Below are 25,350 nucleotides of genomic sequence, written 5' to 3' on the forward strand. Positions count from 1 at the left end.
TTATCTGTTGCTAAAAGCTTAACTGCACAATTAGAATAAAGTATTCTTCTTTGTTCTACACTTGTATCCATTCTTTTTTGAATGTATAAGTCCTATTTTGTAAAAGTTCTGTACATTTAGAGACTTGAAAACTCAGAACAGTCTCATCTTTCCTATCCAGGCAGTCAGCTAAGAAAAAAACCCCTGCAATTACTGGGCTGGGTTGTGATACACTCCACTGCACTCCATCACAGCATTCTTGTCAGAAAGAAGTCTGTCACTATCTACCAGTTTACTGTGAAAACTGACATTTAAAGATCTTTTTACTGTGTATTTTTCATTTCTTTATCTGGCAGCTCTTTATCATTCATTTTGTTTTATCACCCTTTGCTGTCTGGATGCTCTGACCTTTCACCTCTTTCTGGTTGTTTGTTATGTTTGTGATGCAGAAAATAAGGCTTCTGACTCTGACTTAGCAACTTTGTTGCTACACGCTAAAATCCCAGGAAATAAAGGATGAATTGTCTGATTTTACCATCAAATGTTTATGTTCAGTTCCTACTTTTGCAGCTCTTCCTATCCCTGAGGATTATAATTGATTCATTAAAATATCATAATTTTTTTTTTTTCCACACGCTTTGTAAGAGAAAACTGAGCACAGGAATTAATTGGACTACCTTATGCATGCCCTGCAGGGTGGTACTAAGGCAGACAACATTAGCACACAACAACACTGAGATGGAAGATGAAGCAGTAAACTCAAAGCTATCATTAAATGTAAATTTAAGCATTTGGATGACACTCTAAGCCTGACACTTTCGAGGTTAAAAGATAAAAAGGTTTATTTCCTAGAACGCATCTGAGATGATTTCAATGCCAGTTTATACATAACTGTTCAGCGTTTTTGTTTTGTGTTTTTTTGGTAACACTCTATTTGGATAGTCCGCCTACAGATGGGTCATAGTGTGTTTGTAACATTGCAACTGTTTCGCTTTGTCTGCAGATGCTTAACAGGTTATCAGTCTAACAATTCATGAATATAACCTAACCAAGATTGTGAAATAATATATTTTTTGAAAATGTTGAATTGTTTTATCTCAACTAATTAATAACTGTACAAACTATCTGTAGGCAGACTATCCACATAAAGCATTACCTTTTAGAAAAAAAACTTAGTACAGCCCAATATTCACTGATGACTGTAGTGCTCACTGCCTGTAACGTGTTGTAATAATTGGCTAAAACACTTTGAAATGGTTAGAATCTAAATATCAGTATGCATTTCAGGTGCACCAATGATAAAATATTACAGCCTTTTGGAAATAACAGCATTATATGCATAACAATATGAGCAATATAAATGGTGATCTCCAAGTTGCCAAATTGTCTGAAAAATGTGGATATCGCATGATTCTGCAAAAAACAAGGATTCAATCCAGTGACAACATTTTATAATTCGTTCTGCAATATCGTTTGTGGTATCGTCCAATGTGAACATAATTCCTGGGCATACAGGGCTGTTTTGATCATAAATGAGAATGATCCAAGCTGTAAAAATCCTATTTATATTCTATTGAATATATATTTTTAAAACCTCTGTCTCAGTACTTCCACATCAATGCTGTTATTAGTTTTCAGAAATACGTTTTTTGTTCCAGCGCACTACTGTACTGATGGTGAAACAAGTCAACTCTTGCTTTTGACACTTTCTTTCCTCCTAAGAAGTAAGACAATCATCCCAACATGTGGGCTGCATTTTGTGTCATGATGTAAACTATCACAAGGAGGTTTTTTAAATACATCAAATTCAGTCGTACAAGGTCTCCGCAAGACATATTTTCTGGATGCTGAATAAAAAATAGCACACTAAAAGGAGATGTTTCATTATTTTTCTTTCCCTCCCTCCTTTTCCTCTGAAAGCAATCTTGAGTCATCTTAGAGCATTATGTTTACCTACAATTGCTTCTTACAGCTTCTTTTTGTTACCCTTTTATTTTAAGAGCAAGTTAAAATGAGTACAAGGACAGGGTGGGAGAGGATGTAATTCTGCGAGAAGATAGGAGCCTGAAGAGTTGATTTAAGAGTATCAGTCTCTTTGAGGGAGGATATGTACATCAGGTCACTTAGTCATAGAGCAGAAGAACAGAAATATCACATTAATGACAAAAAGAAAATTGTATAGAGGTGTTTCAACTACACAATAATGAGATAAAGATCCCAATATAAATATGTGGAAGTGTGTTAACTTGGAGCATATGAAAAAAGTTTCTAAATGACACATAGTGTAATGACATAGCTTCAGAATCACAGGGAAACAAACAGCAAACAGGATTGTTTTCCTGAGAATACCAAAAGTCAGGCATGAGGGAAATCAAAGCGAAAGGTTAAGGTGAATCATGTGTGTGACTCTTCTCCACCTGAGTCCTCATGCTAATTAGCGCTCCCGATTAGCATTTCCATGTTAACGAAGGTCTCTGACAGGAGGAATTTACACCTGCAGCAAAGGAACAAGGCTCACAGCTGGAATTAGAATCCAGAGCCACGGTGATATTTAGCCAGGTGTCAAAATAACAGTACGCAGTAGTTGTTGTTGTTGTTTTTTTCGAGAACACAGACACTGGTTAACATGGTTGACGGTGAGTGAAGGTGTCCTTTCTCGGGGAGTAAAACATACCACGGTGTAGAAGGAGTGGTACCAAGACAAAACAGCACTATCATCTCGTCAAAACAAAGGATCAAAGACTTTTTGTGTTCAAATGTTTCTTATATTTAAAATTTACTTCAAACAGAGATGACTAAGGTTAGCGGTGCAGCCTGACTTTATTAAATAGGAAAGCTCATATAGGTAGGCTATAGGCTAAGAATAGATTAACGTTTTGGAAAATATGATAATTCGCTTTCTTGCTGACAGTTAGGTGACAAGATTGAAGGGGCTGGAGCTAGGAGTCAATTAGCTAATCTTAGCCAAAAAGAGGAATTGTTGAGCTTTGGAGTGAGCCAGACAGCTGTTTCCCCTTGTTTCCCATCTTTAAGCTTAGCAAAGCTAGCCGGCTGCTGGTGTTAGTTTAATTACCTTACAGATACAACAGTAGTACTATATCAGTCTTCTCATAAAACTCTTGGCAAGAAAGACAAAGTATATTTCTCAAAATTTTGAGCTATTTCTTTAATTTATGTGTTTGTTTTTTTATTACATGGATCCAGATCTGTGCTTGTCAAAAAGGTAGACTACAGAAGAGATGTAGTTGACGCTGTCAGTGTTTGGCAGACGAATGATTTAATTTACTACACAATGCACAAGGACTAAGAAGCTAAACCTCTACAATTCTATCTCTCAGGGCAAATCAATAAACATCAACTTTCTAAAATTTAGTGAAACGCGAGCAGAAAGAGAAGTCTTAGAAGGTTCTTGTTAAATTCCTCCCAAATTTGTTAGCTTGTTTTCTGACTGAGATGTGAAATGCGATAACATCTGGTCCTCACATACTACAGTTCTCACACAAGTCTACAGTGTCAACCAATTACCTCTAGTAGGAAAGCTGGGAGAGATGGAGCTCAAGGTTGTTGAATATTTGATTTGTTTGCTTTTTTCCTCCCTGCTTCCATTTAAGTGACTGCTTCTCTCAGACACATACACTCTCTCTCTCTGTCTTACACACATACACACTCAGTGTTTTATGAAAATGAGGGTCTGTCAGTGACTCCAAATCCTTCCTTCCAGACAGGGTAACCCAGGGACACGTCTCATCAGTCTACCTCAAAATATAAAGCCTTGGCAGTTGGCCGTCACCCCTCTGTGCATGTTGTGCTACTCAACATATCGTGAGTGATAACATAGGCAGATGGCGCAAGGGGTCAGGGGGCTGTTTCTTATTGGAAAGTCAATGAAATGACAATAATCAGACGTAAACTAACTACAAAGAGATGCAAAATCACCAAGGGAAAAAAAAACGCAAAAAGACGCAAAACGACTACAACGTAACACAACGACCACAAAAATATACAACATGACTACAAATAGACATAAACAACCAGAAAGAGACACAAGATTACTGTGAAGAGATGAAAAATATCCATGAAAAAAATCATAAATGATTACAAATAAGATACAAAAGTGTAACAATTACCACAAAGAGACGCAAAACGACTACAAACACAGTAGTCATTTTGTGTGTCTTTCAATTTGAGTGTCTTGCCCCTTTGTAGGAGGGCTGGGAGACCTTTTAAATATCTGGCCCCCTTGTGTCATAATCCATCCATGCACATACACCTATATGTCATACTACATTAAAAAGCAATAATTATTTTTGGAAAAATCAGGTTAAGGCTCTAAAACAATGCACTCCAACAGCACAGAAATCTGCACAACACAGAACATTCAATCACTAGCACTGTGTGTCTCCTCTCTAAAATAACCAGAGGGCTACAAGTTGATCTTTCCAGTAACAATAAACACATTAGTGATGCTTGACAGGTGACGACTTCCTCTGAAAATAAGAAGCCTCTGCAGTTCACAGTGTCAATTGTAGACAGCTGCCGCTGCAAGTCACTTCTCCTGACTGACGTGCCAGACAGTTCCTCCATCAAAGTCTTGTCAAATAGAAGATACCAGTTTTCCACATGGAGGCTAATTTATCCAAAGCACCAAATTAGTTTGACTACCAAAGGTACCACTCGTGCTAGTAATGTATACGCTCATGGTTGCTGTTGTTTAGCCCTGTTGACATTGACTCATATAATGTGTGATTTATAAATTATACACCAACCTCAGTGTTTCATGAAATACATGAAATATGGGATGATGAAACATTTTGAAATCTCTGGTGTCCAGATTACAGCTGTATAAGGTCAAAACTTATCAAAAGTCTGTCTGGTAGTGATTCAACATTGTAAAGTAGAATATTTTATTATGATTAATATTCATTCTTCATAAGAAATAAAATAAGAAAGCAAATAAATGGTTTCACTGTTATGTATTAAAATCACAACAATCTCAACTGTTAATGCAAATATCCTATGTCTCCTATTATTAATCTTGCGAAAGGAAAGGTAATTTAGTCTAACAATTTCTATGTACATCCTTATGTTGAAAACTGTTTCCACAGCCTCCTTCATCTCTTAAGAACATCTGAGTCATAGCAGCAGCTACAACAATGTTTCCTTTCAACTTCATCAGCAATGCTATATTCACTCTTCCAAATTTGCAGCTGAATATCTGCAATTCCCAGATTACTAACCCAAACATTAAAAACAGGAAATAACAAAGTGCACATTTCAGAGCCACAACAATCCTTCCATTCTATTCCATGTTCATTATTAGTAACAGCTTATACATTAGCTATATTGTCATTTTAAGTTTCCAAATATATAAAGACACAAAAAACAGCAAACAATAAAATAAAAGCAGGGGAACAGCTAACATGGCTCTGTCTAAAGCTCACTAATTAACACATTATATCTCATATGATGTGTAAAAAAAAAAAAAAAGAATAAAATTCCATGTTGTCATTTTACAGGGGATTATGTGATGAACTACTGTATTTCTTGGCTGGGCGCAGTGACTCCCTGGAGTCTTCCTGGAGTTTCCGCTCTCACAGCGACAAGTTGATTCTCCTGTTTCCAGTCTTCATGCTCAGCTAAGCTATTTAGCAGACAGAGAGCGAATAAGCATATTTAAGTTCAAAATACATGCACAGATGGACTGCAACACAGCAACATAAAAGAGCAGATGTTTTCTTTTTTTTATTCAGAGCTGTATGCTGTAGGCTTGCATAGGCTTATATTTCACTTATTATAGATGTTAGTCCGTAAATGTCATGTGACATATATGATGAAGGGATGCCATGGAAAGAAAACAGTCACTATGAAGGAGTGCTATAGTTGGCCACTTGACATACGTAGAGTTAAGTAAAACTTTGAGAAGAGAGCATATTAGAGGAGGGAGATATGAGAGGAGGATGTGATTCAGCAGGAAGAGAGGGTGATGTCAGGTACTTCTTAAAAAGATGAGATTTTTAGCCTATAGAGGAAGATGAAGAGTGATGGTGATATTTTGAATGGAGTAGCAAGGTCATTGCACCAACAGGGAGCCAGTAGGAAGGAGAGTTGAATCCCAGTGGACCATTTACTTTTAATGCGTTCTCATCTGCCTCCACACAAAGCTCTGTCGGGGTCTTAAAAAACCCTCCCGGTGCTCTCAACTTTTGTACGGCCACCGAGAGTGTTCAGCTCACTGAGAATGATCAGTGAGTACGGCTGAATGGCTTGCCAGGTTCATAATGTTTTGATGAAGGGCGCTACGCAACAATAGTCCACAGAACAGGGAAAATACAGATATCAGAGCATCTGAGGTAATCAATAAATAAAGGCTGCTATGGTGCTCAGGGCTGAGATATATATATCTTTCTGCTTTCTGGAAATATGAAAGTACATTTGTGCTGCTGCAGTGCTTTATCCTGTCCTCACTGCTGATGATGTTGGCGGTCAAAGCTAAGATTGTAGAGCCAGTAATTCATAATGAGTGTTTACCACAGACATCAGCGCATATATTGCCTCAGACAGATCTCACTTTGTCCAGATGGAAAACTGATGGACGGATAAGGGCAAAGAGAGAGCAGCTCATTGTGGGTAATGTACTGCTTTGCATTGTCCGAACAAACAAATGCCCAAAACACAGAGCAACTACTTTTTTAAGGTTTTAAGGTTTTCAAAAATGATAAAATGAATAACCAAAGTAATAATAGCATTCTCTAATAGCATAATAGTCTAGTGCAAAGCTGCGATAAGCTCAAGCACCCAAGTGACCCCTACCAGAAGCCATCTGTGGACACACTGAGACATGTCCAAGCGAGCTTTTGATGTAGACTATTACAAACAACTCAGGACTGCAGATGAATGGAATATGCACACAGATGAAAAAATTATTTCTAAAGCAACAACTCTGTTCTTTATTTAAAAATAAGCAAATTCTTTTTCACGAAAGAGAAGAGAGAATGCAGTTAAATAGCATCCATCAACTGTGTAAGAAATATGGCTGAGGCTCAGTGAGAACTGAGAGAGCTGCATTACTCACACAACCCTGCCAGTCATCACTACAGTGGGGTGGCTCCGCCTACTTGATAATATATAATGATGGTGGTTTTTTTGAAACACACAGCATCATGCACATGAATAATAAGCAGGGGCTTGATGAGTAGCTGGGAGAGAAGGGAGCGAGGGTAGGGTTTTATGTCAGAGATGTCTGGTGGGAGTCGGCACACGGCGATGAACACTGTGTCAGACATCCTCACCTGGGAAGAGCTCGCCTCTGAGGAAATGAATGGCGTTTGAGAGAGAGAATGGACCGACAGAGAGGAGGGAGAATGATATCACAAGAGAAAAAGAAAAGTTTCCAAACCTGACACTATGAAGGAGGATGTGGAAGAAGGAATTAGCTATAATGCAGCTTTCAGTGAGGCTTCACTAAGCTTGCAGATACCATGTTTAAACACGATTAACTGTAATAAACCTCTGGTAAAGCTCATGTTACCTGATTAGACATAAAACTGTCTGCCTTGTGTTCACCAGTAGATATGTAACAGCAGCAGGCACTTGATAATTGTTGCTAGTGAGGAATTGCAGAGCACATTATAATAAATAAAAAATCCAGCAAAAGCAAAGCATGTAAATAGATGTAAATTGATGGACTGTGCACAAGGGAAAACGTTTCACTCAGGTTTATTTCATGCTTTTTCACGCCACCATGGAACGGATTGCAGTTTAAATAGGTAGATACATTATTTTTTCTGCTCCCTTCAATCTCCAAATTTGACATGATAAACTGAACACAGTAGCGACACTGACTCATAATCTGCTCTATAAAAGCAGAAGCTCAACAAAATGTCAACAGAAAGCCCCTGGAATGTGGTTGCAAGGCTTTAAAGGGTTTTTCTAATCCTGGCTGAAAACAGCAGAGCCTTCAGTATTTTTCACCCCTCGATCCTCAATGCATCTTTTGATTGTTAAAGGGTGTGGGGGGTGGGGGGTTTGACTCATTAGTATGCATCTTTTAAGAAGCGAAGACTGCCTGCAGATGCGAGAGTTGAGGTGGTGGGGGCGTGGGAGAAGCTGGGTCAGTCACATGGCCCGGGAGTTCGCAAAGAATCCCTGCATGCAGAGGATCTGAACGAAAGCGCCGCTCTCTCCTCCTAATTCTCAGATGGCAGCTCATGACCTACTTTCCACAAAGACAGGCTCATGCAAACTTGATGATATGCTTATAACAGAGGAGCCCTTCGTGCACTGCCTGTCTGCATGGTAAAGATCCGACGGACAGGACGTGTGTTAGCAAGTCCTTCCTGGGTGGTTAAATGACATTCGTGGTGATGACACTGACAGAGCACGGGACTGGAGGCACAACAAGGGTTTTGAAGGTTGTCAAGATCACCTGGATCCCATAACCAAAGTGTTTAATTTCAAAGTCATTCTATAGCCCAAGACAGGCCAATAATTAATAAATGAATTTGAACAGCTCTCTTATGAAACTACAATGGCAGACATCCAAAATGTCCTCCTTGTTGCATCCATCCCGCATTAGCAAGTACTTCAGCTACTGTAGACATTTCTAAAACACTGTAGTTGTGTTAGAAGCTGCAAGCGGATTGCCATAAACACACCAATCTCTTATCATGTATTCTGCTAGTTCTTACCAAAATCTTTGAAACTTCTAAAGACACAAAATGAGGGCTGGATAGCCAACCTCTTTTTTCCCCCTGATGGTTTATCAGTCCATAGCACAAAGAACAAAAAACTGGTACTAACATTGTTAAATGCCTGGTCAGATTCCTAATCTTTACTTATTATTTGAATGTCCAGTTCCTGATTTGGCAGTCGTATAACCAGATTTCTTGGTTATGTCTGCTTGTGTTTAGATGCCCTTTAACATTTCAGAAATTTAAAACTTGAGAGAAAATGTCAAACGTTACCAAAAGCTATTTGATTTATCATGATTTTTTCCATCAAAAAAGTCCTGTTGCATCTATCCTAATATTGTATTCATTTGGTGCATTGAGGTAGCAAATTTTGATACCATTTAATCTAGTATCCTGCTGATTCTAACCAAAGAATTTTATGCAGCTTCTGAAAATACTGAAATTTAAGGCTTCTTATCAAACCTCAATCATTGTGAATATGGAAAGCCATCAAATACCAAAAGTTGTGTCTGATTACATTCCAAATTATTCAAGTAAACTTTGTATATGACTGCTTGTGTTTGGACATTTTGATATTTAAGAAGTTTGACTTGTTTGCTAAATCATTAAAAAAAAACACTACAAAGTATTGTTTTGGTATCAGTGCCAAATCATGTATTGCATCAGCTAATGTAAGAAAAATCAAATGCTACCCAGTGCTATTCGGAAGTCAATGAAATGACCAGTGTCCAGAAAATTCCTGTCACATAAGGAGTAACGGTGCACCAGCATTGAATTTTCTGCCTTATATCTCCTTAGACATAAAGTAGATATCCACGGCTGATGTCAGACAGGTGTAAAGCTCTGAGCTACGTTCCTCACTAACAGCTAACAGAGGGTAAGTGAGGTTTAGGCATAATTTATTTGTGCCTTCAAATGACACTAACACACCGAAAACTGCAGATCACACAAAGAAACCCCAGCAGGCTTGTAAAAGCATCTCACCCCTAAAGAGTAGAACAAAAAAACCTCAATAAAATGGAAACGACAGAGAGAAATATCAAGGTGACAAAGAAAAATAAATCAAGATGACGAATAGATACAGGTGAACTGGGCATCAGAAACCCAGACATCAAAACTTCACACAGTGGAGAAGAGAACAAAGACATGGATAAAGAACAGGAGGGAGGTGGTGGGGAAATAAATAAATACACTAGCAGTGAGGCGGGAAAGGTAGGAGTGTTTCAGTGAGAATGAAAGCGTGTGAGTGTGCGGGGATGGAGGGGGCACACCACTCTGTACATCCATCTGATGTTCTTTGACTGGGTTCCAGCTGACTGAGCCTGGGAAGATCTGGAAGTTGTCAGTTATTTTCCCAAAAGATATTAACCAAATTATATTCAGACTATCTGACATTCAAACAGTCAAGTCTGCTATTAAACCATATTACATTATAAAATGTCCAAAAATGGATTTGTCCACTTAAAGAAAAAACACTTTTTCCCCAGTCATGGGTATGTCTCTTATGTCTCCACTAATGCTCCTAACATCCAGCACCTTTATTCTACTGAACAGATTAAGCCTTGATGTGATGAATGCTCCTTTAAACAGGGATCATTTTTTTTCAATTGGATTAACTAATTTTCCATTAATTAGTCCAGGTCTTTGTCGTTATTTGAACTTGTATTCCTACATCCAGGGGTTAAAGGGCCCCTCCACTGATTTTACACATGTCATCAGTTTACTAATCACAAGGAGTCCTAATCAGCCTGTGAAAGTTGAGACAAAGTTGGGACAGGTGTATAATGTGGCTCCAGAATGAGCTCACCAAGGACACAAGACACAGAAAGCCTGTGTTAAAAACTGGTTTTAAGGAGGTGGGCATTTAGGGAGGATCTAATGAATGACAATGTGGAACTACATTATGGGAAATGCAGATTCCAGCATTTTTGTAGCTTGAGGGACTAGGGACTAAAATTCAAGAGGTATTGACCTGTGCTGCTTCAATTTCAAATTGCTTGAATATCCCTACAAAAACATGATCCAAATTCACAAAATATCTTTTTCATTGTGAGACTGATGCTCCAGCACGGGAAACACTCCATGTTTCAGTGAAATTCTATAAAAGTTAATATATATACATATACAGTATATATTTGGGTTTGAAGTTGCTTTTGGCAACAGTCACACATGTATGTGGGCTGCAAAGGAGTATTATGAGGTAGAGAAAATGGTGAATTTATGTAATGCAGTAATGCTCAGAGTCTGAACCGGGGGACACCTACAGCCCACACAAGTCACCTATAAACGGACCTTGGAAACATTCCTGTGTGAAACAGGTTTCTTTGGCAACATCAGCTAGTTGGCAGGTTTCATATGTGTAGTTGAAGGTGTCAAAAAAATCGATAGTTTCATGCGCAGCTGAGCTGTTTTAAAAATTGAAAAAATAAAAGAGAGAGAGGAAACTTCTCAAACACCGTTTTAAGGTAACAGAGTCTTTGGCACTGACTCTGAATCTTGGGGTAATTGTTCAATGTGATGGCTTGTGAAATATACAGTTAAGCAGTGGATGTGACAGCTTTGATTTTCTTTTGCTCTTTTTCATACCATGCCCTGTTAGATCACATTCCCATGATCCTATTATATGGCAAATAACAACTGAAATGGCCACACAGAGGTCAGAGATCAGGGTCAGTCACGGCCAGGAGAAAAAATGCCTTGGCTTCAGTTTTAATATTGTCATTTTACTTATATCATTTGACAGTGACATCTTCTGTAAGTAATATATTAATTAATTCATTATAAATATAACATTATGACGGATAAAGGATAGCATAAGTCCTTAAACCAGTTTAGAGTGTGGAAGTCGCTGTTTGTTTGCGGATAAACAGATGGCAATTTTACAAGTCCAAATAAATCTCTCTGACTGAAGAAAGAGTTTACATAAGAGAAGCCAAAACCAAAATATTTTTGGGAGAACATTCTCATTTTAAAGGCAAATAGAAAACTTCTGCTTTTAGCATTCACATTTAATGAGACCAGTCTCTCCTAATGACTGTTATAACAAAATCAAATACCATACATAATAAGATAATCATCTGAATGACATCATAAGACATCTAAGGGTACAGGGATTTGGACATTCTTTGCCTGGATGGACGAACGGGTGGCCTGTCAATGCCCCCTAATCTCAACATGTCCTCATGGCTGGATGTTTAAAACTCATTTGTGAACAGAAAATGTGGAGATTTTGGGGGATGCTACTGGGCTCTATTATAAATCATGGGTTGTTTCTTTAAAGTTTTTCAAATAAATTTTTTTATTATTGTTAAGTCACTTGAGCTTCACTGTGCAGAAAAATATACGCGTAAAGTTTGACACTAGAAGGTGTTGGTGATGGTAGAAACTTTAAGCCTCCAGTGCACCATAAACTGAGAATGGACTATGTTGGTAAAGTAGGAAACATCTTGTCTAGTAATTAAACTTTTCAAACAAAAAATATTGGCATATTCATAGATTCTGCAAATTAAATGAGGAAGAAGGGGTAAATGTCAGTATAAGAATATTTAACAAGGTACACAAATTATTATTCAAGGCTCAGTGGTTTTTTATATATATCTTAAGACATGTCATGTGGTGGAAGAAAATTTACACATATTACTGCTTTCAAAATGTAACTTACGTAAAGGTACAAAACTATTAGCAATCAAAGTACTTAAAGTATCAAAAGTTTAAGTACTTATTAGGCAGCAGAATGGCTCCTGTCATCATAATGCTATCATATACTTTATTATCTGTTTAATATTACAAAACAATTAATCCTCAACAACATATCATTTTAGAAACTCACTTTAGGTTTTCAGTGCAAAATTTGTATCTGCAAGTAAGTAACAAAACCTGTCAGACAAATGAAGTGGAGTAAAAAGTAAAGTATATTTACTCTGAAATGTAGTGGAGAAGATGCATAAAGCAGCTTCAAAAAGAAATATTCAAGTAAAGTAGAGGTGCATGAAAATTGTACTTGAGTAAATGTACTTTCCATTATTGGGATATTTAAAAATAACTGACAAGCCATGAATCCCTACAAGCATACCAGCAATAAATCAAAAATGAGTTGGGTGCTCTTGGAAAACGGGGAAACAACAGGGTAAACTGGAAGGCAATCCAGTCACAGTGGCCTATAGTGGCTGAAACATGTTGGCTTTTAATAATGATTTAGGCACTTAAATAAAGGCCTTTTCATACGGCTGTCACTAACAATAATTGTCATTATCAAATCTGTTGATTACTTTCTCTATTAACCCATTAGTTGTTTGGTCTGTAAAATGTCAGAAAATGGTGAAAAATTGTGAAAATGTTTCCCAAAGTCCAAGATGACATCCTCAAATGTTTTGTTTTGTCCACAAACTAAACATATTCGGTTTACTGTTATAGGGGAGCAAAGAAACATTATATTGTTCACATTTAAGAAGCTGGAATTAGAGAATTTTGATGTTTTTTTCTTTAGATGGTGATTCATGTAATAGTTGACAACAAATCAATTAATCGTTGCAGCTCCACTTTTTAATATTTCTTCCTCGATGTTAGTATTTTTTTATTTTATTCTGAAGTGTCTTGATTGCCTTCCAGTTTAGCCTACAATAATATGAAAGACATTATACTATGATGAATACTGAATGGTGCTATAATGCCACTATAAAGGCAAGAGAAACTTGTGCTTAACCTCTTTTTTTCCAGACGTGAAGACAAGTGAGCTTTAGTAATTGATGTCTGATGAATTTGTCTGATGCTTAAGCCTCACCTTACAAATGCTCTCAAAAGGTACCCAAAAAAAGGAAACCAAAATGAGGCCAAACGTCATCACCAGAGGTGAAAAAGCTGATTGTATGCTGCAAAGAGACGCACCGGCAGTCAGTTACACTAACCTGTCAAATGTTCCAGCTGCTCTCAGAGAAGTGCTTTTTCTTTAAGTATCACAGCAAGGCCTTATCTTATCCACTTCAAACTGCGATGCCTCTTGTGATGAATCTCTTATGTGAGAGAACTGGAAAACTATTATCTGGACTTGGCAGATTTCTTTTGCTGGCCAATCGTCACACGGTTCCTGCTAGGAGCCCTTGCTCTAGTTTTCCATCTCCACAAATTGTCCACATCTCTCCCGTTTCCCTTGTGATGAGTGAAACAGACCTCGTTAGTCAAATGCATGCATCTAACACCTTACAAAGGCACACGGACAATTTGTTCTTTGTGTGGCCTCAATCACTGACTGCTCTGTACTACTATGGATGCTGGTTATTAATTTTAAAGAGCATGTTTTCTGGGAAGATAATAAATTAGAGTTAAGCAATTAACTGCTTTTATTTATTACACTAGTTCAATTATACATTTCAATTAGCACCGTATATTTACAGACATGTTAAACATAATTGTTTGGCACTGTTTTAAGCCAAATTATTCTGTACCACATTTATGCTTTAAAACTACATACTATAGAGAACTGAACATGTATAGCTGAATATCAGATTTGACATTTTTTTAAAAGTACATAAAAGGAATCATCTCTATGTGTGTTTTGAATGTATAAATTCCTAACAAATGTGTAAGCTTGTGTGACACTGGGAGGTATTGTCTCTGATAGGCTGTCACTGAGCTGCTGGCAGTGCTGGGTGGAGGTAGATGTCCTTGCTGAGCAGCAAGAAAACAAGCGGCCTGCTGGCAAGGGGCCATGACAATGCACATGCACAATTAGTCCTGGGTCAATTGCATTAGGGTTTCTCAAAGGCAAGAGGACAATCAATGAGTGACTTCTTGCTTATTAGAAACTGAATTTTGGCATTTTTAAATGAAAATCCAAGAAACAGGTTTCTGCTGTTGAGCTGTATGGACAACAGAATAGATAAATGACTGGGGTGTGACTGGAGCAGGTTTTACAAAGAGGAAGTCTTTATCCGAGGGTTACTCTAGGGTCATGCTAATGACTAATGGGGTGCTGTGACCTCTGACCCTTCATCTCTTTAGCATCCTTTCCTTTTAATGCTGCTGTGCTTTCCAACAGCCTATTCTGTGACCATAAACACAGTCATGGAAATGACTCCAGAGTAAGGAGCACTTGATTCCCAGTGCATAGAGGGTACCAGGCTACCCCCTAGTGGCACAGCGAAGCGATGAACCGTGTCACAAACTAAGTTGTTGTCTCCCTCAAACGGATAAAGGGTAAACCGGATACCCAAACTGATGGGAGGAAAAGTCCTTTGTGGCGTAAGACGACGCGGAGGAAGCCCTGCGGGGAATTCCGCTGCGTTAACGGGAGATGTTTACTTTATATGCAAATGAACCTCATCGACACCAGAGGTCTTATATTTTAAGGCCCGAGCCCCGCTCCCCCCCCCCCCCCCCCAGACTTTTCAAGAAAGAAAGCTTTGATGTTGGCAGGAAGGATCGATGCCAGGGAAAGAGGAGAGAGGGAGGAGGGAGGGGAGTGAGGATGCAGAATGAAAATGTACTTCTGGGTGTGTGTGTGTGTGTGTGTGTGTGTGTGTGTGTGTGTGTGTGTGTGTGTGCGTAAAGGGAGGTGGGTGTGGAGAGTCTGCCGTCATAAGCAGACCCTTTATGAATCCTCTAAAGGCATCCTGCTACATGTCCATCTCTTTAGGGGGAAAACCAGCCACAAGTGACGTTTTCAAGCCCCCACCCCCCCAACCCCCTACAGGCCCGCATCATCTGATCGTCTGGACGTAATAAAGTTTGTCGGGTCGCATCGGTCTGAGAGGAGGCAGGCTGAAATGTAACTGGTTGACCTTACTGCGCCATTTATTTCTGTTTCATTTAGCACAATCTGTCGGAGCAGTTGCTGTACATGAGAGAGGGGAATCAAGTGAATGGGTGATCCGAGGTTCTCCGCAACATCCTTCTGTCATTTTGGCCGTGTAGGCCTGCGGAGCCGCTGCGGAGGAGCAACTTTATGGACACACACAAATACACACACACACACACAAATGAAAATCCTCCAGTCACTATACCAAGGTTTCAGATCAAGTTGCCACGTCTAACAAGGTTGCAAAGGATTTGTCTCACTGTGCAGGGGAGACACGAAACAGAATAAGAGCGTCTACCCCCCCATACAGGACCGATTATCAGAGACGGTATTATCATAAAAGGCCACTTAACAGACTGATTCAAGTGCAAAAAGTCTCAAAATAAGAAATAATTAACCAGCAAATCAGATCAGTGCAAAGAAAGCAACAGACACCCTGAAAGCAGATGCTTTACTGAGGATGTGATCAATTAATGATTAAAAAAAACGCACGGCATAATCCGCATCTACTTACATAGAGGTGATGTTTTTGAATAACTCTGCTATGTCAACGCTGGTCCCATTGCTACCAGTATCTTGCAGGGCGAGTAAAGGGAAAAACCTGCCGCTGTCGGACTTATTGCAATAGATCTCTGTTTGAGAGCAGCTGCAGGTCGGCGGGCAGTCCAGCATGGAGCTCAGATAGTCCTGGAAAACACTCATCAGAAACAAAACCCTCCACCAGCAAATCCGGATCGAATGAAACCATAGATCCATGTCTCCGGGCAAAGGGGGGGAGAAGCGGTCCCGATGTCCTCTGGGTTAGAACAGAACAGGAGAGAGGAGAGGAGGAGAGTAGGAGGAAGGAAGGAAGGATGAGGATGGTGGTGCGTCTGTACAGAGGATGCTTTATGCGAGCGTTTCTGCCGTGGATGGATGCTGTAGTGTCCTTGCGCGTCAGAGATTGGGTGAAAAGGAGGGGGAAAAAGAGAAAGAAAACACGCAACAACACACACACACACACACACACAAAAAAAAACAGAAATCAAAAATAAGAATGCGAAATAATGTGAGGCTGCAGTCGTCCTTTCAGCCTAAGATGCATGGTGTTTCCCCGGAGCGCCGTGCTGCTGGTGTCGTCGTCTCTCTCCAAGCAGGACCAGGACGACTGGCTGGAGAGCAAAGACACAAAATGAGAAGTTGGAGCATCAAGTCCCTCCTACCGGCTACAGTCATACTGACACCTGCAGAAAATGCATGCCATCAGCAGTGATTATGACAGTGAGACTTTTCATATGAAAAATGTTATACTGCACAGTGATATCCATGGTGTTTATAAGATCACAATATCAATAAAGAATGACACATGATTAAACTGATGATTAAATAAAAAATAGCCGAAATAACCATATGCTTAAAACAACCTAGCAATCAGGAGAAAAATACATTAGTAGCCTATCATTGGAGATAAATAGGAATAGAATTTACCATAATGTAGGTTAATTAAAACGCAATGAAGATAAATGACATGGTTTCTAAAGTAAAGTTACTATAATAAACAGATTATACTATTAACAGGATTCACCGCCCCTTGGAATTCATGTTTCATTGTTTTACATTGGATCAAAGTAGATTGGGTGCCTTTTTTTACCAATCAAGAGAAAAGTGCTCTTTAATGTGAAATAAAAATGATGATTTTAATTACAAATACATGCCTGCATGATTACTCACCTCTCTAGTAGTCACCTTAATAATCACTGGTGTAGCCAATTGTTTTTAGAAGTCACATAATTGGTTGAACAGAGATCACCAGTATGCAGTTTAATTGACTTTACACCCATATCTGGAAAAGAAACACTCACAAAGGAACACTCCAGGCAACAATGTCAATGTCAAGTCAGAGTCCGGATCTTGAACCAATTAAGAATTTGTGGCTGGACTTGAAAAGGCTGTTTGCACATGGTATTACAAGGGGTTGAATACTTTTACTGTAAGACCCTGTACTCTATATATAAGAGTATGTCCTAAGTTTTCTGACTATTCTAAAAATATAGGTATAGAATTAACAGTAATAATTAATGCTGTGTTTACTGATTTCACAGATTTGTATTTTACATTATCTCCTTTATACTGTATCACAAGTCAGAAACATCCTCTACACTTGGTAAGGACGTGGAGTTAAAAGCAGCTCAGCTATAATGATCATCCATATCTGGCAATGTTCAGAATCAGAATCAGTTTTATTGCGAGGTATGTGTACACATACAAGGAATTTGACTCTGGACTGTACATTGCTCACAATGCGCTTACTCATACAAAAATACAAAATCACAATAAAAAAAATAAGATAAAATCAGACACAGACTTCAGTGTAGATAACACAAATATACACACTATGAACAAAAACAATATAGACATTGACAAATAGTGCAGTGAGCAGAGTGCAAAGGATGCAGGAGTGTGTACATGTCAGAGATGGATGTGAAATACAGGTACATATACATGCATACATGAACACATGAACACAGTGCAATGAAGCATAGTGCAAAGGATGCTGGAATAAATAAGTATAAGTATTTTATGCAGGAGTAATGACTTGAGGTAGGTGGACTTGGTATACAGTATCTACAATATGACAATATAACAAACAGTATGAACAGCACTGAAATAGAGAATGGTGAATAAATAATAAGTGTTAGCCAGTAAAGGTGGCTGATTAGAGGCAGAGTTTCTGTGTTATTGCACAAGAATTGTTCCTGACTGTGAGTCAGAAATCAGCTGTTCATCAGAGTGATGGCTTGTGGGAAGAAACTGTTCCTAAGTCTGTTGGTTTTGGCGTACAGTGCTCTGTAGCGCCTACCAGAGGGGGAGAAGCTGGAACAGGTTGTGTCCGGGGTGAGATGGATCTGCGGTGATGTTTCCTGCCCGTTTCCTGACTCTGGAAATGTATAAGTCCTGAATGGAGGGCAGGTTGGCACCAATGATCTTTTCTGCAGTCCTGACTGTCCGTTGTAGTCTGCTCCTGTCCTTTTTGGTGGCAGATGAGGCCGATGACCGTTGTGTCGTCAGCAAACTTCAGGAGTTTGACAGATGGGTCTCTTGAGGTGCAGTCGTTGGTGTAGAGGGAGAAGAGCAGTGGGGAGAGCACACACCCCTGGGGGGGCGCCAGTGCTAATAGTCCAGGTGCTGGATGTGATGTTCCCCAGTCTCACCTGCTGACTCCTGTCAGTCAGGAAGTTTGTGATCCACTGACAGGTGGAGGCTGGCACAGTGAGCTGGGTGAGTTTGGTGCTGAGGATGTCCGGGATGATGGTGTTAAATGCCGAGCTGAAGTCCACGAACAGGAACCTTGAATATGTCCCTGGAGAGTCGAGGTGTTGCAGGATGTAATGCAGTCCCAAGATGACTGCATCATCCACACCTGTGCTCTGTAGGCAAACTGCAGGGGGTCCAAAAAGGGGCCTGTAATGTCCTTCAGGGATGCCAACACCAGTCTTTCAAAGGACTTCATGAGTGCAGATGTCAGGGCGACAGGCCCGTGGTCATTTAGTCCAGAAATGGAGGATTTTTGATGATTGTGGAGCGTTTGAAGCAGGAGGGAACTTCACACTGCTCGAGTGATCTGTTGAAGATCTGAGTGAAGATGGGGACACACCGTCTGGACCAGGAGCCTTCCTGATCTTCTGCCTTTGGAAGAGGTGGCTCCCGTCCTCTTCACAGATCTTGAGTGCAGGTGAGGGGTCAGAGAGGGGGGGTGGCAGTGTGTCAGAGGGGGAAGGTGACTGTATGAAGATGGTGTTAGGAGCGTGGTAGAGGTGTGACTGTGGGCTTTTCAAACCTACAATAAAAGCCATTCAGCTCGTCTGCCAGTTGTCGAGTACCAGCAGTGTTGGGGGATGGTCTCCTGTAGTTGGTGAGTGTCCGCAAGCCTCTCCAAACTGATTCAGGGTCGTTGGCTGCAAAGCTGTTATGTAGCTTTTCAGCGTAGCATCGCTTTGCTGCTTTGACCTCCTTAGTCAGAGTGTTCCTGGCCTGGTTGTACAGGACTCTGTTCCCACTTCTGAAGGCCTCCTGCTTGGTCTGATGAAGCTGCCTGAGTTTTGCTGTGAACCAGGGTTTTTGGTTGTGACAACTTAAGTGGCAAAACATGCCTGTGTCATGATATTCTGAATGAGGACTAATCCTGGGTTAAACGGAGAGTAGGAGATTCTGCAGAAGGATTGTTGATATTTGAGCTCCACTGCCAAACAAATACACCCTTCTCTTCAGTGTTTTCCTCAGAAGCTCTCAGACAAGGGTTTGCTCTCTGTCTCGCACACCAGGCTGCAGACTTCTAGGGATAGAGCCTTCAGCTTCACAGTCCCAACTCTCTGGATCTCCCTTTAGAGATCCACAACGCTCCATCCCTGGACACTTAAAAAACTGCTAAAAAACGATCTCTTTACCAAGTCATGTAATCTTTAATGACCTCCTTTTGTTGTTTTTGTGTTGTTTATTCGTAAAGTGTAAAGCTTCCTTGGGTCCCCTGAAAGACACTATAAAAATGTAGGTTATTATCATTGTTATTGAATTTAACAAAAAGTATATTGGATTACAATCCCTTTAATGAGAAATTGAAAGAGATACAACATTGTGGTTCTGACAATGAGGAAACTTCAGATTCAGGGGGAGGCTGTATGAAAATTATTTAATGTTCAAATATAATTATCAAGGCAGATTTGACACTTCACGGCATCAAATTAAATTGATGTTGTGCCTGAAACCATTATGGAAAAGTGATGTTTTCATATTCCAAAACGGTATATTTAACACAACTTACTTCCATTTTAACAGAGTTAAAATAATGGAGGAGCTATGTATTAACAATAAATAGCAGTGTACATGTTTTGCTGTGTAAAATAATCATTCAATAATTCACACTTTTTCAAGCTTGTCTTAAAACAATTGCTGCTATCACTCCTCCTGTTCATACTGGCCCTTCACTTCACTTTCACTGTAAGTGATGGAGGATAAAATCCACAGTCCTCACTCAGCGTACAAATATGTTCTAAAGTTTACCTGAAACTAACATGAGGTTTCTGCAGTCTGAGTTCGACAGAGTTAGACATGTCAATTATCTTCCAAAGTGACAGCATTTTCAGAAAGAAATCCCTCTTTGTGTTTCCCCGGACAGTGTTTCCTGTTCAGCTGAAGTGGAGGGATAGTAACACAACGCGAGGATTTTGTACTAAAAACACTCACTTCGGAAGGTATCCACTTTATTTGACTAACTCTGCTGGAGCCTCCTGTTAGCGTCAGGTAAATGTTGGAATACTGGGGATTTTGCTCCACATCACTTAGACTGGAATGTTAGTGTAGGATTTTAGCATGTTAGTAAGGGATATTTTAATGGCCTGTATGAACAGGAGGAATCATTACAGCAAGTAAAACCTATTTCAGTGTGCACAACGGCGCTTGACTTTTGTTTTAGGACAGGCTTGTAAAACTGTTAACATATCCCTTAATGCATAGGGGGAACAAACATGCCAGTTCCCCAGCCACATCACTCCTTTGACACTCTTTTCTATTGGATCTGCTGTGTGTAACTTTACTTATAATGAAATTTTTTATTTAGTGAAATATTGCCATAATACAACTTAATCAGGCATCTTCATTCAACGTCAAATAGAAATAGCTAATACAATTTGAAAGCCAATAAAATATGAAACAAATGAAGAGCAGGGGTAGATGGCATTCACTGGACTGTATACCTGAGTCACTACCATGCAGTTGTTAGGACATGCCAGTTTAGTTCTACATGTTGGAGGAAAAGGTATGTGAACCCTTTGGAATTAAATAGATTTATGCACAAATTGGTCATGAAATGAGATCTGATCTTCATCTAATTAAGTCACAACAATAGGCAAACACAGTCTGCTTAAACGAATACCACACGAACAATTATGTTTTTATTGAATAAAAAAACAGTCACAGTGCAGGGTGGGGAAAGTATGTGAACCCTTGGCTCTAGTAATTGGTTGACCCTCCTGTTGCCCCCCTTCCCTGCACCTTAAGTCTTTGTCATTAAACTAAGCTACTCGCCATTTCTGTCTCTGTGTGCTGAGCATTGCATCTGAGTCCTGCAGACAAACCTTAACAGTACTATCTGGCCACCATGGACTCAGCAGACTCAGCACAGGCTGGCCCCCCCTTATTTGATCAAGTGCGGCTGATTACCAACCAGATCTCTGTCCTCACCACTCAGCAGAGCTACGCCAACGCCGCTCCGCCCCCCACTCCAGCAGTTCTGCCACGGGAGCCATTCGTGCCGGCCCCGGAGCGCTACTATGGAGACATGGGCACTTGCGGAGACTTCCTAACTCAGTGCTCCTTGGTGTTCGAACAGCAGCCCCAAACCTACACCACAGAGCGCTCCCGCATCGCTTACCTGATTAATTCCACCTCTGGTTCCGCCCGATCCTGGGCCTCGGCTGTGTGGGAGAGCCAGGGTGCAGTGTGCCACTCGTACCTGGCGTTCACAGCCAAGATAAGAGGTTTTTGACCACCCGGTGAGGGGAAAGGAGGCAGCCAGATGCCTACTATCCCTTCGACAGGGCTCCTGCAGCGTGGCAGAGTTGGCTGTGGAGTTCCGGACCTTGGCGTCGGTGAGTGGCTGGAATGACGAATCATTACAGGGGGTGTTTACTAATGCATTTTCGGAGACCTTGAAGGTTGAACTCGTGTCCTTTGATGAACCTACCTCTCTATTCAATTCAATTTTATTTATATAGCGCCAAATCACAACAACAGTTATCTCACAGCGCTTTTCATAAAAGAGCAGGTCTAGACCGTACTCTGTGATGCTATTTACAGAAGCCCAACAATTCCCACCAAGAGCAAGCACTAGGCGACAGAGGCAAGGAAAAACTTCCTTTTAAGAGGCAGAAACCTCGAGCAGAACCATGGCTCAGGGTGGGCGGCCATCTGCCTCGACCGGTTGGGGTGAAGGAGAGCGAGAGAGAGCGAGCGAGAGAGAGCGAGAGAGAGAGAGAGAGAGAGAGAGAGAGAGAGAGAGAGAGAGAGAGAGAGAGAGGGCAGGAGAGGAACAGAGAGAAAAAGAGAGGGATGGAAGGAGAGGGAGAGGGGAGGGAGGCAGCCTACACAATATACACACACAGAGGTACAGACAGTGAAGGTGATGTTGCTATAGACTAAATGAAAAATGGTACAGATATTTATAGTAGTGTTAATGATAACAATCATAATGTTAATGATTATAATAACAATAATAACACTAGTAACTAGGACTAGTAACAATAGTCGTTGCAGCAGAGGGTGTCGAGCAGGAACATGGGGGCAGCAGGTGACCCGCAGCCACAGCTCCAGAGCCAGAAAACCTGCAGGAAGTGATAGGAGGAGAGAGGAGAGGGACGAGAAAGCACAAGACTACCAGAAAGGGGAGAAGTTGTGTTAGTAACATGCAATAATGAGATGAGGTTGCATACAGAGGGAGAGAAAGTAGAGGAGAGAGGAGCTCAGTGCATCATGGGAAATCCCCCGGCAGTCTAGGCCTATAGCAGCATAACTAAGGGATGGTTCAGGACTAACCTGAGCCAGCCCTAACTATAAGCTTTATCAAAGAGGAAAGTCTTAAGCCTACTCTTAAATGTGGAGATGGTGTCTGCCTCCTGAACCCAATCTGGAACCTGGTTCTACAGGAGAGGAGCTTGATAGCTGAACGCTCTGGCTCCTAGTCTACTTTTGGAGACTCTAGGAACCACAATTAACCCTGCATTCTGGGAGCGCAGTGCTCTGGTGGGGTAGTAAGGTACTATGAGCTCTTTAAGATAAGATGGTGCCTGACCATTAAGACCTTTGTAGGTAAGAAGAATGATTTTAAATTCTATTCTGGATTTTACTGGAAGCCAATGCAAAGAAGCTAAGACAGGGGAAATATGATCTCTTTTCCTGGTTCCTGTCAGAACAAATGCTGCAGCATTCTGGATCAGCTGAAGAGTCTTAACGGACTCTTTCGAGCAGCCTGATAATAAGGAATTGCAGTAATCCAGCCTAGAGGTAACAAATGCATGGACTAGTTTTTCTGCATCATTTTTAGACAGGATGTTCCTGATTTTCGCAATATTACGTAGGTGAAAAAAGGCGGTCCTTGAAATTTGCTTAATGTGAGACTTAAACGACACATCCTGATCAAAGATAACTCCAAGATTCCTCCACAGTGGTGCTGGAGGCCAGGGCGATGCCATCAAGGGAAACTATATCTTTAGATAATGCGTCACGGAGGTGCTTAGGCCCCAGAACAATAACTTCAGTTTTATCTGAGTTTAACATTAGAAAATTACAAGTCATCCAGGTTTTAACATCCTGAAGGCACATTTGAAGTTTAGCTAACTAATGAGTTTCATCTGGTTTGATCGATAGATATAACTATATAGTATCATCTGCATAACAATGAAAGCTTATGGAATATTTCCTGATAATATTGCCTAAAGGAAGCATATATAAAGTGAAGAGGATTGGTCCGAGGACAGATCCTTGAGGAACTCCATGACTAACTTTGGCATGCATGGAGGACTCATCGTTAACATGTACAAACTAAAATCCATCTGATAAATAGGACTTAAACCAGCTTAGAGCGGTTCCTTTAATGCCAATGAAATGTTCCAGTCTCTGCAATAGGATCTGATGGTCAATGGTATCAAATGCAGCACTAAGATCTAATAAAACCAGTACAGAGACAAGTCCTTTGTCTGATGCAATAATTTCACCAGTGCTGTCTCTGTGCTATGATGAGCTCTAAATCCTGACTGAAAATCCTCAAATAAACTATTGCTCTGTAGAAAGTCACACAGCTGTTTAGCAACTGCTTTCTCCAGAACCTTAGAGAGAAATGGAAGGTTAGATATAGGTCTATAGTTGGCTAAAACATCCGGATCAACTTTGGGCTTTTTCAGAAGAGGTTTAATTACAGCTACTTTAGTACTGTGGTACATAGCCTGTTGATAAAGATAGATTGATCATATCTAGTAGAGAAGTGCTGACTAAGGGTATAATATCTTTAAGCAACCTAGTCGGGATGGGGTCTAAGAGGCAGGTTGATGGTTTAGATGAAGAAATTATTGAAGTTAGTTGGTAAAGATTGAGGGAAGCAAAACAGTCTAAACATATATCTGGTTCTACAGCTGTTTCTAAGGTTCCTGAGTTAAGAGATAAGTTGGTGCCAGTTGAGGGCAGGTCTTGGTGAATTTTGTCTCTAATAGCTAGAATTTTATCATTAAAAGAAGCTCATGAAGTCGTAACTACTGAGAGCTATGGGAATACTTGGCTCAATAGAGCTGTGACTTTCTGTCAGCCTGGCTACAGTGCTGAAAAGAAACCTGGGGTTGTTCCTATTTTCCTCTATTAATGACGAGTAGTACGCTGCTCTGGCATTACGGAGGGCGTTCCTATGAGTTTTAGGACTATCTTGTCAAATTAAACGAGAATTTTCCAGTTTGGTGGAAGGCCAATTCCTCTCCAGTTTCCGCCATATTTGCTTTAATTGAGTTAATTGAATTGAATTAATTTGCTTTTTGAGTTTCAGTATTATACCATGGAGCTAACCGTCTTTGTTTTAGTATTTTCTTTTTTAGAGGGGCTACAGAGTCCAGTGTCATTCGCAGCGAGCCTGCAGCACTATCAACAAGATGATCGATTTGGGAGGGACTGAAACTAGCATATGTTGAGTTTTAAAAAGTTACAACAAACTTAATTCCAGTGTTTCAGTGTTTTTCTTCAAATGTAAAACTGCAGGATTTTAGGCCAGGCAATTGCATTAGAATGTTGATTAAACCATTGTTTGTATCCTCTTTGTAATGTGAAGAAAACTGACACCTCTTTGTTTAGTGCCAGAAGGACTGTTTTGTTTTGACT

General features: G+C 40.2%; 1 protein-coding gene across 4 annotated transcripts in view; it reads right to left on the reverse strand.

The window, feature by feature from the left end:
- ntrk3b (neurotrophic tyrosine kinase, receptor, type 3b) overlaps window positions 1–16,593 on the reverse strand; it is a 186,780-nt gene extending 170,187 nt beyond the window's left edge. For all 4 annotated transcript variants that reach the window (XM_038702148.1, XM_038702145.1, XM_038702144.1 and 1 more), the window contains exon 1: window positions 15,977–16,593. In XM_038702148.1, the coding sequence (XP_038558076.1) occupies window positions 15,977–16,218 (242 nt within the window). In that variant the 5' untranslated portion in view covers window positions 16,219–16,593. The remainder of the gene's footprint in view (window positions 1–15,976) is intronic.
- Window positions 16,594–25,350: the final 8,757 nt, after the last annotated feature.

The sequence above is a fragment of the Micropterus salmoides genome, unplaced genomic scaffold (assembly GCF_014851395.1).
Source record: "Micropterus salmoides isolate LMB-PRFRI ecotype aquatic unplaced genomic scaffold, ASM1485139v1 Ms_hic_scaffold_6, whole genome shotgun sequence".
Taxonomy (NCBI): domain Eukaryota; kingdom Metazoa; phylum Chordata; class Actinopteri; order Centrarchiformes; family Centrarchidae; genus Micropterus; species Micropterus salmoides.